General features: G+C 38.0%; 1 protein-coding gene across 5 annotated transcripts in view; it reads left to right on the top strand.

Moving 5' to 3' along the window:
* DGKH (diacylglycerol kinase eta) overlaps positions 1 to 23,682 on the top strand; it is a 232,603-nt gene that overhangs the window by 130,816 nt on the left and 78,105 nt on the right. For all 5 annotated transcript variants that reach the window (XM_049853386.1, XM_049853382.1, XM_049853384.1 and 2 more), the window contains exons 5-8: positions 10,625 to 10,729; positions 12,001 to 12,133; positions 19,618 to 19,724; positions 20,593 to 20,718. In XM_049853386.1, coding sequence (XP_049709343.1) covers positions 10,625 to 10,729; positions 12,001 to 12,133; positions 19,618 to 19,724; positions 20,593 to 20,718 — 471 coding nt within the window. The remainder of the gene's footprint in view (positions 1 to 10,624; positions 10,730 to 12,000; positions 12,134 to 19,617; positions 19,725 to 20,592; positions 20,719 to 23,682) is intronic.

The raw sequence follows: 23,682 nt of genomic DNA, 5'->3' as shown, positions 1-23,682 counted from the left end.
GAAGCAGTGGTAACTTAGCCTGGCGATGTCTAGTAGGCAATTGGGAGAGATGCTTTAGATGTTTTTAAGATGGCTTAAAGTACTTTTTGACATCATTTCCATGGCTCATTTTAAGTGTCTAGGATATTCAAGTATCTTCTCCATTCCCTAAGTAGGATTATCATATAATGGAAAATTTAGACTTTAGAAATGTTTTAGTTCTGTGGTGACCAATGCAAACAAGATAATTACTTTGTTTTGAAATTTCCCATTGCATACATGTCCTGTACAAAGCAATTTACAGTTTATAAGCCAAAAGGGCTTATGCCAAGAGAGTGAAGCTAATGGATTGTTCCGATCTCTGGTACAGTCTAAAAATACTAAATGAATGATAAAACTTGTAATGTGGCCATTAACCAATACTCACTTCTGATTTACAGTGGAGTTGTATGGGACGGCCTACATAATTTCTGAAATCACTGCAATCCTTGTTACTACAATGAATTCTTAAGAAAGAAAAATCCCTCAGTTTTCGTGTATAATGTAATACTTCAAATACCATGCTATGTATGATTATAGGTCTTGTAAATATTTTGTTCTGTGAAGGTGCCTGGTTTATAGAGACTTGTCTATGCAAGTAAGCGAAATACTATTCTATCAGCATTACTGCCTTCCCTTTCTTACTCATCTCTAAAGCACGTGTAGGTGTGTATAAAAAACCAAACCCGTTGCCAGCAAGTTAATTCCGACTCATACTGACCCCTGTAAGACAGAGTAGAACTGCCCCATACAGTTTCCAAGGAGTGGCTGGTGGTTTTGAACCACTGACCTTTTCATTAGCAGCCCAGCTTTTAACCACCGTGCCACCAGGGCTCCAGGTGTGTATAAGGTTTAGTAAGTATAGGGTTGAGTATGTATAGGGTTGAGCTCTAACTGCACGCAGCAGACATGATTATTCCTAAGGGGAGAAAAGTCAGCAGCACTTGCAGCCTTTCTGCCTGTTCTTCCAGGCTGGTTCAGTCTATTTTTTGCTATTCCTGCGTTCTCTAATAAATGGCTAGGAACACAGACTAAACTTAGTTTCAGATCCTACCTGTGCCTTGTGACCTTGGACAACTTACAGAACCTTTCTGAGCCTTAGGTTCCTCAAACGTAGAATGGGATCTCTACTTTTTGGATGGTATGGATGATACGACGTAGTATTTATAAAACATCCAGCACAATGCCTGGCCTGTTATAATTACTCCATAAATGGTGACTCACAGCATCGTTGAAGGGTAAAGTGATTTTACTTCCAAACCTGAAAGCCAGGAGTCATCTAAACTGCTCTTCATTGTCTCCTCACAACCAGTTTAGTCACCAAGTCCCTTTAATTCAGCCTCCTAAAAAGTTATCAAATCTGTCTCCTCTCTGTGTCACCTGCTCAAGTCTTTACTGACTGCTGCTGTGCACGGCGGCCCCACCGCTACCATCTTACCTTACGTTCTGTCCCTGCAGTTTCATGTAATCTCTGACTACGTCTCCCAACACCACTCTGACCCTCTATGCTGCTGTGGAGTTGTCTTTCTAAAACGAGCATCTTATTTGTGTCTCCTCCCTGCTTTATACCCTTTAGTAGTGCTTCATCAAATCCATATTCCTTAGCATCATTAAAAGGTCTTTCGTAATTACCTCTCTGACTTCGTCTTTGTTCTTCAGCCTCTAATTATCTTATCCTACTATCTATCTATAGTACCCAGTTCTTGCCTTGACCTCTCTTTATCTCTGTGTTTATGTCTGTATGGTGTCCCTTTGTTTGCTGTATCCATTGTTGAGAGCTTATCAGAAGTTTTAAAACTTGATATCTTCTAGACTACATTGAAAAGATCTCTAGGTGGCACAAATGGTTTCCTCTCAACGGTTAACCTAAAAGTTGGCAGTTCAAACCCACCCAGTGGCACTGTGGAAGAATAGGCCTAGCAGTCTGCTTCCATTAAGATTACAGCCAAGAAAACCCTGTGGACCATAATTATGTTCTGTAACACATGGGCTCACAATGAGTCAAAATTGACTCGACAGCAACTAACAACAACAAGTGTACATTGTAGGAATGCTCTCCTAAGACCAGGAAGTTCTATTCAGCCAAAATGACTCACCAGTTAGGATGATCTGTCAGTTAAAACCCAAAGTTTAGAATGACTTTCAAAGATTTTCTTTGACTCTCAATGAAGATTGTGTATGTGTGTTTGCGTATAACTCTAAACAAGGTTTTAAACAGATCTCTGAAAATTATGCCCAAGCCATGATTTTTAGATCATTCTGAATGGGAATAGGGATAGACCTTAGTTCAAACACCGAGCAGTTTGGTTTAGGATCCTGTTTATATATTGCACTGCCTGTGTAGCAGAATTTATGTGTCAGCTGTGTATTGATCATTAAATCCTTACATGTGTGTGACTGACGTGTCAACTTCAGTGTTGTGGTTAGTCCATTACATCATTAAAAGTTATTTTGCATCATTTTAGATACTGTGACATTGTGTTCTAGATTTCATGGAACTACTATCTTTCTTCAAGAACACTTAATGCAGATTCCAGTGTCCACATCTATAAAATGAACATTGATGATATTGCACCAGCATTTCCTGATCTAAAATTGTTATTCTGTTAATTTCAATTCTACTATCCATTGAAAATACCTGTGGTACTTTCTTTGGTCATGGTGCCAGGAATACATTTGTTTTGACATTGTACTTTAGTCTCCATTAAAATCCAAGCACCCTTGGGAGAAAATATGCGTCAACCCTTTATCATCTACTAACACTTCAGAAAAATTACTTTTTAGCTAAGTAGTTGTCATCTAGAAAACAGCTGGGGCTTAAGGCATAGGTAATAAAGTAGGGAAGTGTTGACCTCAGAGAGCAAGGGACTTCAAAGAGTTTATGTAGGACTTGCAAACTCAAATGCCTCCATGGACCACTGGATATTATAAATATATAAAGTGGCCAGCTGATGAAAATAGGTTTAAGCTGCTTATACTATGAGTGAGCGAAGTACCTGTCCAACTATGATGGATTCTAGCTTGTTTGTTTTAACCACACTGCATTTCAGGGTTCAAATAGAAAGGCCAAACAGAAACACCAGAGGTCATCATTTTGTGGCCTCTGTTATATCACAATGTTTTTTGCTTTTTTTTGTTATATCACATGAGGTGCTTTGATGGGAGGCTATTTCAGATTGGTCCCACAATAAAGGAATATTATTAGAGGCACACAACACTAGAAACTTGGGAGCAGAATTAAAGAGTTGTTTTTTTTGGTTTTGTTTTGTTTGTAAAAACAGTTTCCATTGAGTCATTTATGGCTCATGGCAACCTCTTCGGCATCAATGTAGAATTGTGCTCTGTAGGGTTTTCAGTGACTGATTTTTCACAAGTAGATCACTAGGCCTTTCTTTCCAGGTGCCTCTGGGTAGACTCCAGCTGCCAGCCTTTCACTTAGCAGCTGAGCACATTAACCATTTGTACCACCCAGGGACCCTGAAAAGAAAGAGAGGGAACCATAAAGATTAAGAGCATTTTTTGACTTTACTTAGACCAGACCTGCCTTTACGAACGGAAAAGGTGGGATGCTTCTACTCCCCTTGATAGTTGGTAAACGGGGGTATGCACCAGTATCACCAGGATAGTTTTGCCAAACTGCAGATTCCATATGAAATTATCCACACTTGCCCCCACACCAAGATCTTGATTCGTAAGTCTGCTTTGGAGCTTGTCTGGGTTCGTTCCAATGCACACAGGCGGTTGAGGACCAGTGCTGTTGAATGGAGAGGTCCCTAGTTTACTCTTTGAAATATGAGAGCATCTTTACTCCTAAAATAGCCACTAAAGATACATGACTAAGACTGCAGTATTGCACATTTAACTTGTCAAAGTGAATTATTTCATTCTAGAAAGAAGAATGAGAAAAGCAGCATGCTTAAGAGTTGGGTATAGGTTTTATGAAGTGAGATAGAAGAGATATATTAAGACTAAAGAAATCCTGGCTTTAAAAAGGCACATAATTATACCTGATTTGGCTGTAATAAAAGTCAACTTAATTATAAAAACCAGAATTATAAATTATAAAAACCAGAATTATAAAAAGGTCCCATGATTATAATAACTACAGACAATAAAACTTTTTATGACACAAACTGTTTTTCCTGCTTTCCAATAAAATCTTCTCACTACATATGAGTATTTCAGTCAGGGCAGCTCAGGATTAATCACTGAAGATATAGCAGTAAATATTGCAATAGGGTAGATGTGACCAGTTTGCTGTAAAGAACTTTAGAAATAAGTGCTTCCTCAACTCCGCAGGCGAGGATTGGACTGTAAGATATAAAATGATACTAGTGAGGCATGAGACTATGTGGGTAGCTCCTGTCTGGAGGTGAGATGAGAAGGCAGAGGGGGACAGGAGCTGGTTGAGTGGATATGGAGAATACAGGGTGGAGAGAAGGAGTGTGCTGTCACATTATAGGCAGAGCAACTAGGAGTATATAGCAAGGGGTATATAAGTTTTTATTTGAGAGACTGACTTGAATTGTGAACTTGCACTTAAGGCACAATTTTTTAAAAAAAAGTCAAAAAGAAAAAGAAATAAGTGCTTCCTGACAGAGTTGTCGGGCATTTAAAATTATCATGGAAAGCTATGTGAATCAAATATGTGAAAGTTAAAATGTGTGACTGTCTGTCTTGAATGGTTGAGATGTGGTCATCTCAACTAGAGATGGCATGCTGTCCAGGGACTCTGATACCCTTAACTTTGGTAAGCCATTGCCATCTTAAACTGCTGGTTTGGCTAACATTAGATGCAGTGCAATTAAGAGTCCAGCTTTTCCTAATTTGTTGGTTGATATTCTCCTAATATCTTCTAAAGAGTAGATCATTATCATTAATCCTGTTTTTGTGGTTTGCTCGTTTGTGACTGTTGCATTGGCAAAATGCCTCCTTCAGCTCCTGTTAGTCTGTGAACCACACTACACAAGAAATATATGCATCTACAGAAGAAGTGTATGTAATTTCTCTCACCACTAAGAAAAATGTGATGCTAACATTTACGGAGCTTTAACTGTGTTGCAGACACTGTGCCAAATACCGTACCAGGATTGTCTCACTAATCCACACCACAAACTAGCAGAGGTGCCAGTGACTGCTCTGCTTCCCACTCAGCAAAACTTATAGGTGATGAACTTGGATATCTGGCAGAGAAGATTTCTCAACAAGATCTTAAAGGGGCCACGTGGTTTCTTCTTGCCACTTACAGTAAAATGCGAAAGGAAAGGAATGGACTTAAAAAATGACCTGGTGCAAAATGAAAATTTTGTTGTACGAACTAAGGACCCGACTCCTAGATTTTTCACCAAGAATGTAGCTACACAATCCTTTGTTAAAGAGACTAAGCCTGTGACTAATGGATCTAACCAACTACCACAGCAGAAAATCCATTAGTTTAGACTGAAGGGGACAGAGAAAGAACGAAAGCAAAGAATACTGTCTGTGTCTTGGAATTCTACAGGCAGGGAAACAGGCCAAAGGAGCTACATCTTTTGTCCTCCAAGGAAAGAAAAAGACTATCCCCGGAGCAATTCAGAGATCAACAGAACTGTTAGAAGGAGCACGGGAAGCAGAGCTGCCTCAGTCTCAAAGGGTGGGGCTACAGGCTGTGGGGTCTCAATCTGGATTACAGATTATTTGTTTCCAAAGTAGAGTGGTGGAATAGGCACAAGGTAGACATTTCCATTGGAGGGAAAGAAGGGGTAAAAGGCATCAAGCAAGTCAAAAACCCAGCAGAACAATTTACAGTAGCTCTCAAGTTTTGAAAATATAGGCAGTCCACAGATCACAAATTAGTTTCACCCCGGAATCTGTCTTAAAGTCAACTTTTGTATGTAAATTGGAGCAGTTAGGTATGGTTCATATCTACTATCAGTTACTCAAATGTTTGTCTTAGTATGTAGTATATAGTGTGCTGTTCTCTGCCTAAAAAACATTAAAGAAGCATTTCCAGATACACTAACACATCTTTAATTATTACAGTAATAATATTTTGACATGCATTGCAAAGTAGCACTCTTTTGTTACTACGACCATTGTTATGTACCTTGAATTTTTAACATAATAGGGTGTACAGGGATTAGTTCATAACTGCAGGTTGTAAGTGGGATGTTTGTAAACAGAGGACTGCCTGTAATCCTGTGTTCTCTGAAACCATCTGGGCAATGGGCCTGCCCTCCAAACTCTTGAGTGTTGGCTCCTCTGAATTCTGGGTGGAGGCCCCTGGGCTTCAGCTCCATCTTCCAGGCCCTCTGGGGTAGCAACTCTGCTCCCTTAGCATTAGGCACCCTATTCTCCTAGTCCATCTGAGTGGGCACCCCACCCCCTCAGCCCCAGCAGTCTGGAGACTTGGAGACCCTGGCAACATGTCCACAGTCAGTCTGACTCCGGGGTTTCTGAATCACCCGGCTGTTATCAAATGATTTCCAGTTGGGAATTTGTAGACTAGCAATTCCCTGTGATTGATTTCTCTTTAGAAACTCATCTTTTTTTAGCTCTGACAGTGTTGTAGGGAAGTGTCTTTAAGAACATGGGTTCTCAAATTTGACTGGACTTTGGAGTCACCTGAGAGTTTTAAGAAAATCCTGAGTGGCTGGGTCCCATCCCCAGAAGTTTTGAGTTAATTGGTCTGGAGTGTGGCCTAGACATCTGGATTTTTTAAAATCTGTGCAGGTGATTCTAATACGCAGAGGAGTTTGTGAACTCCTGCATTGGAACAATGCAAAAGTTTTAAATTCTAAATTCCCATCCTTCTGTTAGTAAAAAAAAAAAAAAAGTGTATGTTTTTGTTACAGAAGTACTACACATTTACTTTAGAAACTGCATACAAACCTAAAAAAATGCAATTAAAATCATCAGGAATCCCTTCACAGAAAGATAACCAGGGCAGTATTTGGCTGTGTATCTTTTTTATTTACTTAATGCAAGATTGTTTTATGTCTATTTTATGTATTTGTATCCTTTTCCAGACTGAGAAATTCTTGATTCCTACACACATAATAGTGTTGCTGAATTAATTCTTGTAGACCAGTAACTCTTAAAGTGAAGGAGTATCTCTGTCAATGGAGAGTTTTCTATATTATCTGAGGTAGAATTTCATAAACCCTCTGATATGGGTATCTCCCTTTTGCAGCTCTGTCTTATTTGGCACTTTTCAGACAAAATCCATGGTTCACTTACATGTCTACCTTATAGACTTATCAAGGCAAAGCCCATATGATTTTCTTGGGCTCTGGCATATAGTATATTCTCAACGTATGCTTGGATGGATAGACAGACAGATATGTTCCAGGATCTGAGGTGGGAGTAGTGGTTATAATTTGAACAAATTAATTACTGAAGTAAGTTCAGATGTGCCTGAAAAAAATTATTTAAGTATTTTGGGGTAGTGGGAAGGGAGAGTAAGTGTGGGGCTGAGATAAGGACAAAGGCCAGGGAAGACTATAAGAAGGGAAGCTTCAGATCCTTCAAGAAAATTTGAAAGTTTCCAGTTCCAGAAATTTCCTGGGCTTGGCTCCCAACAGGCTCAGATAGTCTTCCTTGAGAATAGTCTTTCCTCCCTCTGGTGAGGGGATCATGTCCTGCCTTCCATTTCCCCTATCCTACTCGCTTATCATAATAGAAGGGCTGATTCAGATATACCTTTAGGGTTCTACAGAGTAAGACCCAAATAATTTTAGGGGCTTGCTACTCCCAAAATTATGGAGTTCAGCTAGGGTATATAACTGGAGTCTGTGAGTCAACAATTGAGACTGTCATATCTTTTCCTACAAGGTCTGGACTGGGAAAGAATTTAAATAAAGGGGAGGTGGACTTAAGGCCTGATGAGGGATTACCCCAGGGGGAAAGAGTCAATTTAGGGGTTTTTTAGAGGTTTGCTAGGTAGGTCAGGCTTGTCTTCAGTTAGCCCAGGCAACTGTGGGCTGCCCCCTGACGTATTCTTGGTATTACAGCCACAAAACCAGGCATGTCATATGATTTATGAAGACTTTTCTTTTTTACTGGAAACCCTAGTGGCATAGTGGTTAAGAGCTTCAGTTGCTAACCAAACGGTCAGCAGTTCAAATCCACCAGCGGCTCCTTAGAAACCCTATGGGGTCACTATGAGCCAGGATCGACTTGATGGCAACGGGTTTGGTTTGGGTTTTTGGTTTCTTTTTTACATACTTATGTCTTAGAATTTTATAATCAGTAGGTTTCATAATCACACTTAATCACAAGACCTATAAATAAAAATAATTGTAATTTCTTTATAAAGTCAGTTATATTATGACTTTTACTTATTGTCCATTTAAAAACTTACTAAAAATAAGAAATTGCCAAATTATGCATTTTCCTTCATCAGTATATAAGGTACATATATTAGTATACTGCTGAAACCCTTTCAAAATGAGCCATTTTATAGCCCCAACAACTACAAGAAAAATGAGAAACTGTATCTCTGTCCTTCTTGCTCCCATTTTCATTAAATTCACAATGACTATTAAAGAATTAAAGGCATTAAAAAAGGCATTAAAGATAGTTAAAACCATCAGTCATCATGCTTTACTTAGAAGTCAGCAAAGAACAAAATAAAAGAACAGACTAAGAAGCTTGGTGTATTTGTCCGAATAGTCCTTGTCTACTATAACATCAGGAAACGCTGGTGTTGTAGTGGTTAAGTGCTATGGCTGTTAACCAAGAGGTTGGCAGTTCGAATCCACCAGGCGCCCCTTAGAAACTCTATCGGGAAGTTCTACTCTGTCCTATAGGGTGGCTATGAGTCGGAATCGACTCGATGGCCGTGGGTTTGGGTTTTTTTTGGTTTATTATAACATCATAATGAAAGAGAAGGAATCCTTAGAGTTGCATCAGATAGTACAGTAGAAAATAAAGGCTGGAGGCAGTGTTTGTCCAAGTAATGTCCGTGAGTCCAGTAAAACTTGGAGATTTCTGGAGTGCTGTGCCAGTCAGTCCTTGGAGCCAGGAGTGTATTACGAGTTAATGGTGCCTCTCAGCTGCATCTGATGAACTGTCCTAGCAAAACAATTTGCAGCAATAAAGCATCCATTTGGTTCCTAAGTAATGAGGGAGGCATTGCTCTTTGCATTAACTATTTATTCAGGAAAATAAATAGCCAATTGTTAATAAGCTTTATCAAGAGAAGGCAGGGGAAGACAGAAGAAAATGCAAAAATGAGGTTCTCATCCATTTCATACGCAATTAAAAAATACGCAAAGCGAAATGGTTGGTTCTCCTCTTCCATGTGACTTTTGGCTGGCTGTATTTAAGTGCGCGTGCCTGTCACAAGTGCTGAAGGCCTCCTGGTTTGAGGGAGGTCTTTGTAGCCCAAAGCAACGATAAAGGAAAAGAGTCAATGACTGGTGAGTAGCTGAGTCTGGGCTGATCTTTCAACAGTATTAAAATATCGGGCTTGTTTTCTAAGGTGAATAGTAGTGATTTAGGCTTACTGGTTTTCTCCTTTTGGGGAGGAATCTTTTTTTTTTTTTTTTCCTTCCCCTTAAGGTGATTATTGCTTTTCTACTATTTGTGAAATCTCCTCTATAACGCAACATAAGATAATAGGTTTATGATGCGATTGAGAGGTTTGTTATCTCAGAAAGGAAGAACTGCTTATATAAGTAAACATATGTATTACTTGGAATTTGTTTCTAGGTAGAAATGTAACATTTTGCTCTTCTTCCACAAGTAAATAAATGGCCTCTTCTTTGTGGTAAATAGTTAGGATTTAATAACTTCAAGGTTAGAACCAGAATATTCCTTTCGCACATAAATAGGGGCTTCTTTGAAGTCATTTCAGAATCTCACTTTGAAGAGCTGTTGGTACTATAATAGCATGAAGTTGTCATTTCACTTGCTTTAAAGTACTTGATATAATTAATTTGCCTATTTTAGTGACAGGAAAAAAGATGAAAGTAATAATTATTTCTTTCCCTAAAGCCAGCTAAAGGAGTTTTATGCTAATTATTTCTCCTTGTTTTCACTGAAAAGTAATACAGAGGAATTCTACATAATGGGAAAAAATTTTGCATATAGTTTGGATTAAAACAGGTAGTGGAAGTTATACGTAAATCCAATGTTAGTTAACTAAAAAAAAAAAACTTGATACGATAGTAAACAAGGTATGAAATCATTTAATACTGTATTCCTTTGATTCTCAGTTTTTTAATTTCCATATTAAAAAATGTGTGTTAATTCTAAGCTTCCTACAAATTATTTTGAAGTATATTCAAAATCAATTTTCAAGACACGTTCCGTGAAATAAGAAGGTATTATTTATTTGGGTTCATAGCCTTTGGTAAGGGGCTAAATAGTCTGAGAGGTATATAGCAACAAGATCGAAGACAAGGAAAGACTCCTTAGAGGTCAGGATGAGGGCTTTTTTTGTGTCCTAGACCACATTATATCATACACAGAGAATAAAACCTATTTGTATTTACAGAGAATCTTACTTTCGTCATTAAGAATATGAAGACTCATGTTAGCAAGTGGAATTTCTAAAATTAGGTTTTGTAATAATTTCCGTTGTTGGTTATTAACAATCATTAGGTTGAATTGTCCCTTTCAGATAATCACTCCATTCAGAAGGCTAATGCTGTGTGCTGACAACAGGAAAGAGATGGAGGATTGGATCAGCTGCTTGAAGTCTGTACAGACCAGAGAAACTTATGAGGTAAAAGAGTGTCTCTTCCGTCATCTCATGTTCTTAGGGAATACAGGCAGTCCCCGGGTTATGGATGTCCAATGTACATGCAACCCGTAGTTACCAACCAGCCCCCATAAGGTCTGTTAACGATCATGTGCCACATAATGTCCCTCCTGGCAACCTCCGACCGCATATAAGTCCATGGTCCCCTAAGGTATAATAGAGTTTAGAAATCCCAATCAGAGACTGGGACGTAGCAAAACATAGCAAACGCAATGGCTTCCTGCATGTAACTGGTGTTTCTTAGTCCACTGGCCAACTAATGGTACAGCACATACATAACCTATAATACATGTGTCTCGATAATCATAATAAACATCTATGTTACTGGCTTATGTGTGTACTGTACTTTCTATTGTTATTTTAATGTGAACTTTCCCTACTTACAAATAAAAAGTTTAGCGTATAGCAGTATGTTTGGACTCATAGGCAGCAGCATCCAGTCTCATGTATCAGGCGTCTGTTGAGTGTCGTAGCATCTCTATTTAATTTTCTTTTGAAAATGTTACTGTAAAGTGCATCATGGCTCCCAAATGCAGCAAAACCAGTGCTAGTGATAGCAGCATCAAGAGGCAAAGCAGAAGTATCAATTTGGAAGAGAGATAAAAGGTTATTAAACAACACAAAGGTGGAAATCAGTGAATGCTCCCAATGTGGGTATGTTCACACAGCGTCCAAATCACATAACATCCTGTTTCACAGAACGTACCATGGAAGTGAAGTGACACGTGACTATATATGAAAAATTTGAGGTACATACAATGGTTCGTAATAACATACAGGTGTTACTTTGTGATGCACATCAAAACATTATTATTGTGTTATAGCTATTTTAGTATATCTAGAAATGTTTTCTTTAATGTTTTTTATGCATAGAAAGCTACACTATATACTAAAACAAACATTTGGGTAACTGACGTTAGGTACGAAGTGTACCGACTTACATACAAATTCAGCCTAAAGACAGATTTAGGCATTGAACTCGTTGGTAATTCAGGGACTGCCTGTAAAGGTTAGCCAAAGAGATAAAGTTACATAAAGATACATGTGCAGATGTATTCAGCAACTTGTTTAAACCTCATTTTGAAATGTTCTATTTAAAGCAAAGTGCTTCACTCATAAAAATTATGGATTTGGAAATTTTACCTTAATTATGTACATTCTAAATAGTTCAGCATGTACATAATTGAGTCCTGTTCTCCTGTTTGGTAAAATTGGTGCTAATTTCTCATTTCTAGGTGGCCCAGTTTAACGTGGAGCATTTCTCAGGGATGCATAACTGGTACGCCTGCTCCCATGCCCGACCCACCTTCTGTAACGTGTGCCGAGAAAGTCTCTCTGGAGTCACCTCCCACGGCCTCTCCTGTGAAGGTACCCTAACATATTCTTTCCCAACACTGGACATCCTGTGAACATGTTACCATTGTTCACAGAAAAACAGTCTTCACAGGAACACATTCACCTTGGCTGAAAGCAGTAGCCAGGACTATCACAGATGGAACACTGTTTTAAGTTTTATTCAAGCTTAAAGTTGAGCTCTGCACGTGTAGGACTAACTTTGGAAATTTTTTTGCACAGAGAAAGATAATATAAAATCACATGAATGGAAGTGTGGGCCAAAACGTAGGATTTCGTTCCTACGGGGCTAGCAACTACTAGTTAAACTAATGTTTTGAAAAAAATTTTTGGACTTTTTTTGATATTATTATTCTGCTGTTCTTTATTTTGTTCTCGTTGACTATGGAGATCAAGACAGTCTGTGACAACAGTATATACTCTTTGGCAGAATCCTTGATTGTTCCCTGTATTGCATTGTTTAAAACATTGGCTTTTTTTGTTTTACTTTTGTTTAATTTAAATGAATGCCATCCTTTTTAATTTCTTGAAAGTTTTCCAAAATAAGGCCTATGCTGCCTTTTTTTTTTTTTCTTTACAGGATTTGTGAGTTACTTTTCATTTTGAGACTAGTGACCTTATAGGACTGCCCCAATAGGGTTTCCAAGAAGCGGCTGCTGGCTTTAAACTGACAACCTTTTAGTAGGCACTTAACCACTGTGCCACCAGGGCCCCATTTTAACACTAGTGATCACCAAAAGCAAATACACTAATAATTACTAAGAGATAACTCATAACTTTTTTAGGTTTATTTAATTATATACCTTAGTAATCACACCATTGTCTACTGCTTTTTGAATTCTATAATAACAATTATATAACATTGACTATAACTATATTATAATTAAATAATAAAGTAGTAATAGGGCCATGGTTTTTAGTTGATTCTGAATGATAAAATCTGGGATATATCATTATCACATCTGTCTAATATGATAGTGGTTAAGAATAGGGCTGTTTGTAAAAGTACTAAATCCCACTACATTGTACACTTTAAAACGGTTAATTTTATATTATATGAATTTCATTATAAAAAGAATAGGGTTCTACAGTTAAACCCTTTGGTTTCAAATTCCATGCCCAGCATTACAAACTTTGTGACCCAGGCAAATGGTTTTATTCTTTCTTTATTTCCCCATCTGTAAAATGGGCATAATAGTTATTTCTACCTCATAGAGTCACTATAAAAATTAAATGAGAGACTATGTGCAGTAAAACTTCATTTCTAGTCAGATAAAGTATAGGAGTTTATAACTGGTGTGTATAAAATTTACCAAGTAAATAATTCAAGATTGCATCATGGCCTGATGCATAAAAATAAAACAAAAATTTGGAGGAGGCATTAAACATATTTTAGACTTAAAGAATGATTGCAAACAAAGATAATTTGCGCTTAGGAGCTTTAATCTAAAAGGGCTCATGTAGACGTAAATAACCTCCCCAGGGCTCTAATACTATCTGGCATGTTATATGTTGAAAACCTTACTACTACCTACTGGTCTCTCATCCCAGAATACTAATAAAGATACCAGATCTGAGATGATCTGTGGCGCCTTTCTGTTTTGAGTTTTATCATAGTTAAATGTGCTTAACTGCTTAGGAATTGAGGTGAACTGTGGAATGACTGACTATTTTCCTAAGCATTTTAAAAGAAAAATGAAAATTATATCAGCTGATGAAAATAATAAACTTAAGTCTTTAAATAAATTTATTATATCTTTTGTAAATAATGGTGTCTGCCTGACTTTTTTTGGAAAGTCTCAAGCATTAGATTTTTACATTATATTTTTCAAAGGTTATATATTATCATTCAGTTTCTCTAGTGATTTTAAATTTTTTAATCTGCAGCATCTTGCCCACTGATATTTTTAGAACCATAGAGATGGTTTTATACAATCCCCAAAGACTTTATGAATGTAAAAAGTTATCTTTTCATCTAGTAAAAATGTTTATTCAGAATATTTTTATCATAATCAAAGTTATACTTAAATTTCAGACCCCCCCCCCAAAAAAAAATCCCAATAAACTACTTGCTTGAAAGGCATAGGATATACAAGTTATAATGGAGATGGAAATGTAATATTCACTAAACAGTGAAGATAAATAACTTTGTATTTAAATAAAATCCAGCTTCCAGTGTGAGCCCATCACTAAATCTACTCACACTTTTTACTCTCGTTTTTCACAGTAAAATGAGCCTGTACTGATTTGTCTCTTAGGTTTATATTGGGTAATAAATAGGATTATTATTTTAAAGCCTTTTGTATATAAAATGTTATAGGACAGAGTAGAACCGCCCCATATGGTTTCCAAGGAGTGGCTGGTGGATTCGAACTGCTGACTTTTTTTTGACGAAGAGCTCAGCTCTTAACCACTGTGCCACCAGGGCTCCAAAGGAAATAATAAACCAAAAAAAAAAAAAAAAACCAAACCCAGTGCCATCGAGTCGATTCCGACTCATAGCGACCCTGTAGGACAGAGTAGGACTGCACCGTAGAGTTTCCAAGGAGTGCCTCGGGGATTCGAACTGCCAGCCCTTTGGTTAGCAGCTGTAGCACTTAACCACTATGCCACCAGGGTTTCCAAGGAAACAATAGAAAAACAGTTTTCATAAACAATCCTTAAGTCATTTGAACACATTTGCACAGTCGTTAAGTATTGCCTGCTAACCAAAAGGTCAGCAGTTTGAACCTACCATCCACTCCATGGAAAAAGATGTAGCAGTCTGTTTGCATAATGATTTACAGCCTTGGAAACCCTATGAGGCAGTTCTACTTTGTTCTGTAAGGTCTCTATGAGTCGGAATCAACCCGATGGCAGTGATAGTCACTTTTTAATTATAATTTTAGAGCATAATTGTCTTTCACTGTTATTTAAATAGTAATTTAACAAAAAAATTAGATTTTTTTTATCGTAATCAACATCAAATATGTCAGCACCGGTACTCAGGAATTTTTATCTTAGCTACTATTTACCACTCACAAAAATTCCCCAGGTAGAGACTGAATGTTGCAATGAAATATAATTTTGTCACATGTCAGTATAATTTTTAAGTTCTGTGGTTTTAAAAGTGTAGCTTTACAGGTCAGGGAAAAGTGCTTTATTTCAGAATTACCTGTTTGGAGACGTTTGTTTAATTATCATTTCTAACAAAATAAGATGCCCGTTAATCATTTCCATTCCTTAGTGACCATAATTACAGCCTAGTTTGTGTTGTCATTATCAGTATATGTTGTACTATGTGGCTTTGTAATTCTCAAAGCATCTCTTGAAGAATTTTATTATTACAAAAGTGTGATTTTTATTTTTAATGAGCCACTTGATTTTCAATGGCAAAATTTTCAAAAACTCTTGGAACTATACTCTGTTGGCTTCTTTTACTTTCTTCTCCCTTTAAGAAAAACGTATTGACTATTAATATCAAGTCTTATTTGTACTTAAAAAGCACCTTGGGAATTCTGATACCGATGGTTTTGGGACCACAAACCAGTTGCTGTGGAGCTGACCCCCTGTGTGCCAGAGGAGTAACCGTTCTCCAGAGGGTTTTGAATGTCTGATTTTTTTTTTCAGTAGATAATTTTTTATTGTGATACCTATATATGTAACAAAACATTTGCCAGTTCAACATTTTTTTACATGTACAAATCTAGATCCCATTTTACAACATCTTCAATCTCTCTAATCCAGAACGTCCACAGACCATTTCCAAGTGAATTTTCCAAAAATTTTGCAAAACTTCAGCTCTGATCCAGGCATTCCTTTGCTTTAAAATTCTCATGGTTCCTCACTACCTGTCAAATCAATCTAATCATAATAAGAAATTAAACGAAATAAGTAAATTACACCTCTTTTTGAGTTAGTTAATTAACTAATATAGAAGTCATGGAAAATGACCAGTTTTACAACTTTATATTGTTCAGCATACGATGCTACATTATCTCTCTCTGGGGGTGTTTTTCACATTTGCCTGGAGCTACTGGCTAATCCCTGTTAGCTCCCCCAGTGATCAGGTATTGTCCCATTGCCACTCAGAAGGGGACTGAGGACTGACCGAGCAGAAGTGATGCTGCGAGGCCAGTTCATGACTTTAATGCCCAGCCTACGTCCAGAATACCAGTTATGCTCCCGTCTGATGGCACTTGTGGATCACATTGTCAAGTAACTAATTTAACGTTCTAGTCTTTCATTTTGTCCCCACTCTGACTCTGATCCATGGGGCACAGAAAATTTTTCTGTTCACGTAGGTTTTGTTTCCAGCTGGAAAAGCAAACTTATTCTGAGGGTAAGCATTGAAGCCAAATAGAAGTTATACTTCGTGTCTTTCTTTGCTGAAAGGTCTCATTTGTATAAATAAATCATCCAAATTATATCACATTTTTTGTCATTTGGATGTAAGATTGTAGAAATCCAGAGGTCAGCAGTCAGCCATGGCTTCATTTGTATAAAACAAGAGCCTCAGATAGGTCAAGTGCATCCTCAGTGAGGAGCTGGTCTGGAAGCCCAGAGCTCTCCCCACATGGAGCTCAGTGTGGACTGAGGAGGCTGTGGTGAGGAGCCTTACTGTGGTAGAGGGCAGCTGTTTAGGGAGGGAACTCAAGTCCCGATAACACTGTGGCTAATGCAGATGACGTTACAGTAGAGTGTGCTGATGTAGTCTCTCTCAGAAGGAAGCGAACCAATTAGTTCTGCACCTTTTGGAGGTTTAATCATCTGAGATTTATTAATGAGACCCACAGCTAACTGGGGTAGAGTGAGGTAACTTGAATATGATACAAGGACAAATTGGTTAATGAGGGTGTTAAACTTACTCCAATAGGGGATAAGACGAGAGGAAAAGAAAAGTAAAAAGGAAGGGACAAAGGCATTAATTACTTCATAATAATTGACTTTATCAAGAATAGTATAAAGAGGTGCAGAATTTTTGACATCCCTGAAAGTTGTTCAATCCCTTTTTCTGGCAAGTCTAATCTGTTCATTCCTAAAGTCTCATGTCTGAACTCATCACCTTTTTCTTTAAAAGGAAAAAAAAAAAACGCTACCCTTTCAGAACAGATCTAGAGAAGCTTTGGACATCACTGCTGCTCTAACCTGGCTCACTGGCATCAATGACTGATATTTTGAAAGTAGATCACCAGGCCTTTGTTTTGAGGTGCCTTTGGGTAAACTTGAACCTCCAACCTTTTGGTTAGCAGTCGAGGGCATTAACCATTTGCACCACCTAGGAACTCCTTTTAGGACCACACATTTTTTTTTTTCAATGGTTCTTTAGATGGAGGTTTACAGAACAAACTAGTTTCTCATTAAACAGTTAGTACACATACTATTTTATGACATTGGTTAACAACCCCACGACATGTCAGCATTCTCCCTCCTCAACCTTAGGTTCCCTATTACCAGCGTACCTGTCCCCTCTTGCCTTCTAGTCCTTGCCCTGGGCTGGTGTGACCCTTTTGTCTTGTTTTGTTTTATGGGCCTGTCCAATCTTTGGGTGAAGGGTGAACCTCAGGAGTGACTTCATTACTGAGCTAAAAGGGTATCCAGGGGCCATACTCTCAGAGTTTCTCCAGTCTCTGTCAGGTCAGCGATCTGGTCCTTTTTTTTTTTTTTTGAGTTAGAATTTTGTTCCGCATTTTTCTCCAGCTCTGTCCAGGACCATCTGTTGTGATGTTTGTCAGAGCAGTCGGTGGTAGCCAGGCACCTTCTAGTTGTACTGGACTCAGCCTGGTGGAGGCCATGGTAGATGTGGTCCGTTAGTCCTTTAGACTAATCTTTCCTTAGGACCACAGTTTTGAGAAGCACCTTAACGGGTGAAGGGAACCAGTCATGTACAAGTCATTTTTCAAGCCTACTTCCTATAGTGCTATTTCTTCAGTCTTTGTTTATCAACAACAAAATTCAGTTTAAAAATTTTTGTTTTCTGTGTGAAGTCTGGGATGGAGTCACACAATTATTTATGACAAAAAATGGTATGTGTTCCAGGAGAGAATGTGTCACGGTACACAAAGGAGGAGGTAAATGAAACATCTCCAATGTTTATAGACTAGTATATTTCAAGAAGAATCAGCTCAGTCTGAGCTGTTCAAGATACCTGATGCATTTGAACATTTGGCTATAGGCATCTTAGTTATTTGACTTGTCCCAGTCGTTTTCATTGTATATCAAGTTAGGACAGTTAAAAGAGAATGGTGTGTAACACATCATTCCAAGTTTGTTAATGGTTGACTCCTAGAAATTTAAAAGAACGTGCGAAAAGGAGCCACCTTAATGTTTAGAATTCACCTTATTGTGTTTCCCACTGGAATGATCTCAACTTTTCAATATTTATCTGCAAAGCCAAAAACTGATAGAACATCAGTATCTGCTAATGCTTGGATAATTTGTGCCCTTAGAACGGTAAATGTATTTACTAGTAGTCAAGTTGTGATTTTCATTAGCATGGTTAATTTTTTAAATACCTCATCTGTGTTTTCCTTGTTTTTTTTTTTTTCCAAATAATCTGTAGTTTATTTGTTTGCACATATGTGCCATTTCTTGCCTGGTTGTTTCCTCTAATACCTCTTCTATAAGCTTCTTTATGATAATATGACTGAAGAGAACTAGATGCCTATAGTGGGAGCATTACTTCATCATTCCTTCCTTTTACATTATAATGTAGTCATCTCAACATGATACTTTTAAAAGTCAATGCTGTGTTTGTGACCTTCATCATCCTATTTCCCATGTTGCCTGGATATTTTATTGACATACTTGTACTTTAAAACTCTTCTGTAGTATCTCTATCCTTTATCAGAATGATATTTGCAAACTTTGATTTTAAGTATAATATAAGCCAAAAAACCAAACCCATTGCCATAGAGTCGATTCTGACTTATAGCAACCCTATAGGACAGAGTAGAACTGCCCCATAGAATTTCCAAAGAGCGCCTGGTGGATTTGAACTGCCGACGTTTTGGTTAGCAGCTGTAGCAGTTAACTACTACACCGCCAGGGTTTCCAAGTATAATATACATAGAGAAAAACACAAATGCCGAAAGTGCACTGCTCAGTGAATTTTCACAGATTAAACACACTCATGTAATCAGCACCTGGATTAAGAAAGAAGATGTTACCAGCACCCTTGTGTTACTGATTTTATTTGCTTCTGTGTTTATGTGTGTGTGTGTGGTCTCCCATGTCCTCAAGAACTAGTTCTTCTGTATTTATTTTCTTTCTCTTCTTCTTTTAGGAATTAATGCATTGTCTCTAAATATCACTTCTATAGCTTAATAAATGTGCTGCATGAATAGATAGGCATAATTGTTTTTCAGAATACCATTACTGTTGTTGAAGAGCAATGTAAACTCTTTTTATATTTGTTTTCCTTGTAACCCGCTTAGACATGTCGTGCTGTGATTTTCTTTAATTACTGGTACAAACGTACATAATCATTTAGAGACAGTTGACTTTTTTTTTTTTTTAAGTGTGTAAATTCAAGGCTCACAAAAGGTGTGCAGTGAGAGCAATAAACAACTGCAAGTGGACGACTCTGGCCTCCATTGGGAAGGACATCATAGAGGATGAAGACGGCGTACGTTTCTGTTGTCTTCTGGTGTCTTGCCCGTCCTATCTTTGTTTTGTTCTTGTGGAAAGTGTTTGAAGTAATGGTTAAGTGGGAATGTTTATTATTGGGATTAAATGTAGAGTTTTATTTAATTATGACCTTTTATTCAATTCAGTCCTTCATAGCTTTCTTTAGCTTTTAAATTTTGAGGAAGACCTGTTGTGAGTAGGGCTGAGGAGTGGCTCTTCTGCTGGGCTGATGTTGTAGACTCTTACCTCACAAACTCTGAGATAGTCTTTAAGGCTTAGCTAAGGTGTTCACTCCTCAGACTTCGGGGTTTTCTCTCAACAGAGCTCCCAGCCTTCAAATTCTTGCCTCCGTAGCATATTGTATTCGTATACACATGTCTAATAGAGCTTAACGATCACTTTATGTCCCTTTATATGTCTTTCTTCTCAGCTAGAGTAGGAATTCTCCAGGGCATAGATTTAGACTTTCATGGCTTTGTATCATAGTCCCTGCATAGTACAAATGGTTAACATGCTTGGTTGCTAACCAAAAGGTTGGTGGTTCAAGTCCACCCAGTGGTCCCTCGGAAGAAAGCCCCGGCAATCTACTTCCCCCAAATCAGCTATTGAAAACCCTGTGGGGCGCAGTTCTACTCTGACACACATGGGGTAGCTGTGATTTGGAATTGGCTCAGCGGCAACTTTTCTATCTTTGTATCCCTGTGGTGCTCAGAGCGTAATAAGTGCTTAACAAATGTAAATGAATGGATGCCATAAACTCTGAGTCCGTAGAGTCAGAAATAATTAAGTATTTTCACTAGGATAAGAATGAAGAATGATGTCTTTCACAGTCTTTCACTTGCCTGCCCTTTCTCCCTGCCCCCCAGGTAGCCATGCCTCACCAGTGGCTCGAGGGCAACTTGCCCGTGAGCGCCAAATGTGTTGTCTGTGACAAAACATGCGGCAGCGTTCTCCGTCTACAAGACTGGAAATGCCTTTGGTGTAAAGCAATGGTAAGGGTTTTCTAATCATTCTATACTCTTTAATTAGCTTCTTTTCAAAGCTTTTTCATATATGTTGTTTAGAGGCAGAACAAAGAATTTATGGCAGGGCAGGGGTAGCACAGACCCCATAGTTACCTCATCTTCTTTAAAGGCATACTCCAGTCTGGCCACTTTCCCAAATGCCCTTTTTTATAATACTTAGCTCTTCTTATTACATATCCTCTGCCTAAGGGACTCTTCCGGAGCCCTGGTGGTACAGTGGTTAAGAGCTGTGGCTGCTAACCAAAGGTCAGCAGTTCAAATCCACCAGCTGCTCCTTGGAAACCCTGTGGAGCAGTTCTACTCTGTCCTACAGGGTCGCCATGAGTCTGAATCGACTCGACAGCAGTGAGTTTGGTTTTGGTGGTTTAAGGGACTCTTGCACACTTTTATTGTTTTTCATTACACTTCGCCACACTTAAAAAAAATCCATTGCCGTTGAGTTGATTTCAACTCATAGTGACCCTATAACAGAGTAGAACTGCCTCATAGAGTTTCCAAGGAGCACCTGGTGGATTTGAACTGCCAGCCTTTCGCTTAGCAGCCATAACACTTAACCACTACGCCACCATGGTGGCTTTGCTATTTTCAAGCCTGTACCACTGCCTCTTATATATATATACAACCCTTCTTTGGAATGCCACCAAATTACATTTTGCTAATACCCATGTACATTCTCTGATAGATGAAATGCCAGGTTCAGTACTGGTATTTTAAGTGTTCTTAAACTTCCCTGCACGTACAAGGAAGAGGTGAAATGCAAGCACAGCATAGCTGGAGCCAGCAGCAAGAAGTGGTCCCGCTATGCCAGATGACATGAGGACCTGACCTCATGTCTGAGCGGGGGCAGGTGGAGCAGGAAAGAGGCCGTGTCTAGCACACAGTGTCTAACAGCTAAATTGCCACGCCGAGTCAGGAGGCAGTGACTGGTACTAGCCCTGAGAGATGGTGTCCTGCTACAGTAGTGATTACATTGCAAGTGGAGCTGACTTATTTGGTGTTGTGTTCCATCTTTTAATCTCTTGAAGTTCCTGACCCAAATTTGGAATTCAGCTCCAAATACAAAAAGATAGAAAAACTATTGCTTTAGTAAGTGTGGTATATAGATCAGCAAATGTAAGAGACGTGAGTATGAAGTGTTGATTTCATAATCAATCAGATCGATTCCATGGGCCACAGAGGAAATTAAGTCCTACAACTTTTTAGTCAAATCTGATTGATAATTTGTACTTCCTTTTAATTTTTAAGTCAAACATAAGCCTATTTGCATACTTTTATGTTACTCTTCATCGGTTGCCTATTTTATTGGCCATCAGTATTACCTCTTACCGATTTAATATAATGTATAAACAATACCTCATACCTCTTATTGGAATTTTAGTGCAACCCTAACCCCTGAACTCTCTTATCCCATGCCTTGTTTTAAAGGAGTGGTGCAAGATATTAAGTCTTTGTTCTCCCTTCCCCTTTTGGGAAACAACTGGTGATGTGTGTATTTACTGCTATTTTTATTAACCTGCACATTTATTAAAGTTTATTTCTCTACTCTCTGAGAGTCAGCTGTATTTTTCTTTTTAAAGTTAGATGTATGATGGATTATTTTAGAAATGTTTTATGTAGTTGTATTTACCTGAAATATATATGTCTCTACTTCTATTTAGTCAGTAGTTTTTGAACTTTACTGACTTTAGCAGTAGGAATTATTTAGGTTTTTCATTTGCTCACTCTATTCACCCCCAACTTCTAAGAATTTCACTAGTACAATAGCAATAGTATTGCAGAAGAGAGGAGGGGACATTCTGGAACACCTTTTCCCTCTTTTTTCCTGCCAAACTCAAATATCACCTTAGTTATGAAGTCTTTCCTCCCCACCCTGCCTCATCCTGTGCAAGTTAGACGTGCTGGCTGCTGGGCCACCATCACCCTTGTGACATCTTTTTTGGTTTTGCACTTCCTATCCTAGTTCCCGTAGAGTCAGTTCCGACTCATGGCAACCCCATGTATGTCAGAGTAGAACTGTGCTCCATAGGGTTTCCAGTGGCTGGTTTTTCAGAAATAGATTGCACAATCATATATCTATTTAGATACTATTTTGCTTTTAAAATATTAGTTTCTAACAGCAGAATATCTAGTGCCTAAAACATAGTTATCTAGTAGAAAACCCAAAAACTCCATAGTTCCACAACTCATAATTTTTCTACCTGTTGCCTAGTATCTGGATATAATTTTACCTTCTCTAGGAATATAGTGAAGGTACAACTTTATTTTCTGCTTTCCTCACTTAATATTATTACAAATATTTTGTATTGCTCTGATTCTCATTTTTTTTTTTATTCCATTTAAAACTATCTGTGCATGCAAGTTTTTCCAAAATCCACTGGCCTTTTAATGATTATAAATCACAATAGGAGACTGTGCAAAACTAGATCATCAGCAGACCAAGAATCACTATTAAATTGCCATTATTTTCCCAAAAGTTTCGATCAGAACAAGTTGAATTAGTAAGTCAGCTTCCTAAAAAGACCAGTGAAAATAAAGTAAGTGCTTTAGAAAGGGGCTGCTTTTACTGATAGAAGCGTTTCAAGGGCTCTATTTTTTATCTAGGTAAGTATATAAGTATTTTAAGTTGTCTGAGTCCTTCCTTAATAGTTATCTCTGCTTTTGTTCTCTGTAGCATCGTACATGACTTTGAAAATTTTTTGTTTCTAAGGAGAGTCAACTCATTTACTGAGGGCATAGGATGGGCACTACATTCCAAGATGTTAGACTGAGGGCTGTACTATGATAGGACCTTTTCCTTTTCCTTATAGAACCACAAGTTAGGCTGAGAAAATAGGCATGTATGAGTCAAACTATACATATTAGTATATACATTAGTATAATACATATATATATAAAATAAAGCTATGCATGTATTAGTATAACTGTAATAAT

Source organism: Elephas maximus, chromosome 14 (genome assembly GCF_024166365.1).
Source record: "Elephas maximus indicus isolate mEleMax1 chromosome 14, mEleMax1 primary haplotype, whole genome shotgun sequence".
In the NCBI taxonomy this organism is placed as follows: domain Eukaryota; kingdom Metazoa; phylum Chordata; class Mammalia; order Proboscidea; family Elephantidae; genus Elephas; species Elephas maximus.
Note: the sequence above shows the minus strand (reverse complement) of the source record. Positions and strands in the feature narration are given on the sequence as shown.